At 38.7% G+C, this 4039-nt stretch overlaps 1 protein-coding gene across 1 annotated transcript in view; it reads left to right on the top strand.

Annotated features, from left to right (window-relative positions):
- The window catches only part of OTOGL (otogelin-like), a 170800-nt gene that overhangs the window by 131684 nt on the left and 35077 nt on the right, over window positions 1-4039 (top strand). The window contains exon 40 of the mRNA XM_015571106.1: window positions 921-1135. Within this exon, the coding sequence (XP_015426592.1) occupies window positions 921-1135 (215 nt within the window). The remainder of the gene's footprint in view (window positions 1-920; window positions 1136-4039) is intronic.

Here is a 4039-nt window from a genome sequence, read left to right on the forward strand (position 1 = left end):
AGTAGCTGCTTTATAGTATAGTTCTCTTGAGTTTTTTAGGTATTTTTTTTTTGCACTGTACTCAATTCTCTGCATATTTACAAGGGCCGGGGCTACCATGGCAGCAGCAACCTTTATTGATAGTGATATAAGATTTGATCCTGGAAAAAATGTTTAGCTCACTTCTTTTATAGCTGGGAGCCTTAGAAATTAAGAAAAAAATATGTCTTCAAATAGGGTGGGCTTCAGGTAAGTTATGATCAGGTTACAGATCCATTTCTCTGTACTTCCCTTGTCTCTGCACCCCACTGGCTGAAGAGCAAGCTCCATCCTCAGTCTGGCCTTCCTCGAGGAAGGTGGGCTGGAGCAAGTCAATGTGTGATAGCCATCAATAGGCTGTGTCATCCCAAGGAAGGGGGATTGTCTATGTCCTAGAATATTGAGGTCAAATTCTTAGCTTGGCAATGGTTGTCCTAATGTTGAACATATCTCTGTGCCTGGTGACTGCCATGAGCTGACTAACTTATGCCTGGATTGCTTGTAACAGTTTTTAAAAAAGGTGTGCAATTCAGGCCCCTCTCCTGGAGGGTGTCATGCACTAGGTGATGAGGCAGGGGTGATTTCTGAAAGGGATAATTTAATGTTTTCAGGCAGGGTTTTCTTGGGGGAGTGGATGCCTGAAGTCAAACACCAATTGGCCACTATTATGGGGGAATACTTGACAGATTTAAGAACTTGTTCTTAAATTAGGAGATAGTGCTAATAGTAGAAAAGCATAAGGACAGAACCAATTTCCTCTTTCTTTACTTTCTATGATCCTTTCATATATCTTAACTTCTAGGATCATTAACCTTAACCAATTATTATGATGATTGAATTCTGCTACCTACATTTGGTTTAAGTGAAAATTTTTTCCTTCTAAATGTCACATATCTTTCTAGGAATTTGCAATGATGATCCAGATGATGATCTAAGGATGCAAAATGGCACAATTATTACAAATATGGAAGACATAGAATTATTTATTGAGAGCTGGGAAATTGAGAAATCATTTAAAGTGATAACAAGAAGACCTGTTAGAAATTGCACTGAGTATGATTGCAGTCACTGCATTGAATTATTAAATAGAAAAGCTTTTGTTCCATGCCATGGTAAAGTAAGTTGAAAGTGACCATAGGTAAGAGCTGTCCTGTTAGATATGTTGAAAGTAAACCCAGTAAAGTCCTATTCTCGCCATGATGTCCTTCTACTAAGAATAGTTTATCTCCAAACCTTCTGTCAGTTTGCTTTGGAATTCAGAATCATTTGCTGTTTATAGAGTTGTCGAGAGGGAGGATAATTACCTTTTTTCTCCCGATTTTTATTTCAGAGCTATATCAACAGCTTTCCAGAAACATGAAATTCCATCTTTTGAATAAATGCCTCTAGGAAAAAGAGATCAATGCCACTTGATAACCCAGTATAGAAACCACAACAGTGAGGGGTTTAATCAATTCCCTATGAACTTGGCCTCTGAGGGGTATATTTATAATAGAACCTGTCACATATTTAATTTTCTTTATTAGTATCTAACTTTCTGACTTTAGGTGACTAGCAGATATTTTAATATAATCTCTATATTTTAAAAGATCCATTATTAGAAACGAAGAACAGACAAAAACAGCATTTCATGAATCACTTAATGAAAAGTTAGTGAACTTCTCGGCCCTAAAAGGCTTTGTGTTAAACTCCTGAGATCCAAAGATGAATAAGACTTTCTCCTCATCCTGAAACAACTTAGTGGGAAAGAAAGCCTGTGAATAGATATGTTGCAAGATACACTATGGAGGTACATGGGAGCCCAGGGTTGAAGAAAATTTCCCACAGTTTAAGACATTTGTATTACATAGAAGAATGCATTTTCCAGGAGAGAGAAGGGAGGAAAGGACACTTAGGCAGATAAAACTATATATGTAAGAGCAGTCTTGGTGGAAAAGCGCATGTTAGGAAAACATTGAAGGTTTAGTGCAAGTCGTGTGGATGGAAAGAGCCTGGAGGAGGAGTGAGGGAATTGTTGAAGCAGGAAGGAACTTACTGTGAAGCACCCTCCCTGCTGAAGGAAGTGCAGACTTCACAGCCCTCAGCCTGCCTCGAACTTCCCCTGAGGACAAAGGCAAAGGGCTTGAAGTCAGGGACAAAAGATGACACATGTCTGGAGCTTCACTTTTACTTAGAGATTTGGATGCAAATAAGTTTCAAATGTTTATGTTTTTCAATGCATGCCCACAAAAATGAAAACATAGCAAATACTTTTAAACCGATTTCAGCGTCATTTTTATGTCTTTTAAAAGCAGAATGATTTTCGAAAATTGAATTTTTAACTGGGAACCTGGAAGGTTGATTAAATCAGGAGACTTTTCAGCTTACCTTTCCGGGCGTAGTGAGGCAACACAGGGTACCATTTAGTCTGGGATAGCCTCCGCTTTTCTCTTAGGACCTTCCCAGTGTGTTTGATGGCAAAAGAAAGGAGTGCTCATAATTTGGTTTTCCTACTTCTAATCTTCATCCTTTTTTGCAAATTACCATATAAGGAGGCAGATGGTCTTTTAAAATGGAAACGGGATTATATCACTTCTCCGCCTAAAACCCATCAATGTCTTTTACTGACACATTCCAAACTTCTTATCAGGGCTTTCCAGGTCCTCCATGCTCTGCCTGCCCATCTCCAGCTTCCTCCTCTACTACACTCTTCTTGTCTGCTAAACATCAGCCTCTCTCCTTTTAACACTTTGAATATTTCAGGGTTTTTTCAGTCCATAGGTTTTTATGCTTTCCTCTTTCAGTCCATTTTAACGTGGTGACTCCTCTTGCTCACTAAAAGCTTTTCTTAAATTGAGATCCACAAGGCAGAGAAAAGATCCATTTTATTCACCTTTATATTCCTCATGCATAGCATAGTGTCTGGTATGTAATCAGGTGTTCAATAAATTACAGAAGTATGCATAAATGAATAGATGAATGGAAGATATGAGAGAAACAGCTTTGGGGGGGTTAAATGGAGAAGGGATATCATTTTTATTTTGAGTAAGTTAAGTCATGTGGGACTTTAAAGCATAAATAGCCACAAAACAACTTAGAAACATAATTCTGGAGTTCAGAGGAGATAAGCTGAGGCCAGAGATCCAGTTTGAGAAGTTATTATCACCTACATTTTAAAAAATTATAATTAATAATATACCACAGTCTGTTCTATAAACTTTACACATATTAATTCCCTGCAATCTTAAGCAATAATAAGCTTATTATTAACTATTTGACTTACGAAGAAATCAATGCAAAGACTTTAATGCCCAGATGGTGATAGAAACTGAAAATGGGTGAGCCCAGAAAGAGCAGTTGCAATGAGTAAACATGACCAGTGGAGATGGGACTTAGAGAAACACTCCGAATGAGAGGCAGCAGAGAAAACAATGAGCTGCTGAACGGCAATAGGGTTCTGTACCCTGGAAGGACACAGAGGGTCCTAAGAAGCAGGAAGGGTTCCTGGCGTCAGAGGCCTCTGAGAGGTTGGGGAAGGTTCCGAATGATAGTGTCCCTGGTATTTGACAATTAGGAGGCCCTGATGACCATCACAAGAATTCTGTGCAAAGTAAAGTAGTTGGAAACCGAGGAGAGGCAACATAGGAGATTAAAAAGGAAGTGGAACCTTGCTTTGTATAGATATGAACCTTGAAGAAGAAATGATGGGATATGTAAAATCTTAAGCATTTTATCTGAAACTTTGATCTATGTCAGAATTTAGCATCTGAATGTAGAATCCAAGCATCTACATTCAGATGGGGGTGAGGGAAGGGAGAGTTGGGGGGAGGGGCCCAGAAAAGATGGCGGCAGAGTAGGTGAAAGTTACACTCACCTCCTGCCAGGTCCGAACTGGACTTAGAATTAAATTATAGAGTCAACCTGAATGTCAATGCTTAGTATATTTGCTGAATGAATGAACAGAGAATTGGAATAAGGATCTTAAAAGTTAAATTATTTAGATTTCAGGCATCTCTAGATCAAAATGAAACAACCTGTAGGG

Source organism: Myotis davidii, unplaced genomic scaffold, assembly GCF_000327345.1.
Source record: "Myotis davidii unplaced genomic scaffold, ASM32734v1 scaffold26, whole genome shotgun sequence".
In the NCBI taxonomy this organism is placed as follows: Eukaryota; Metazoa; Chordata; class Mammalia; order Chiroptera; family Vespertilionidae; genus Myotis; species Myotis davidii.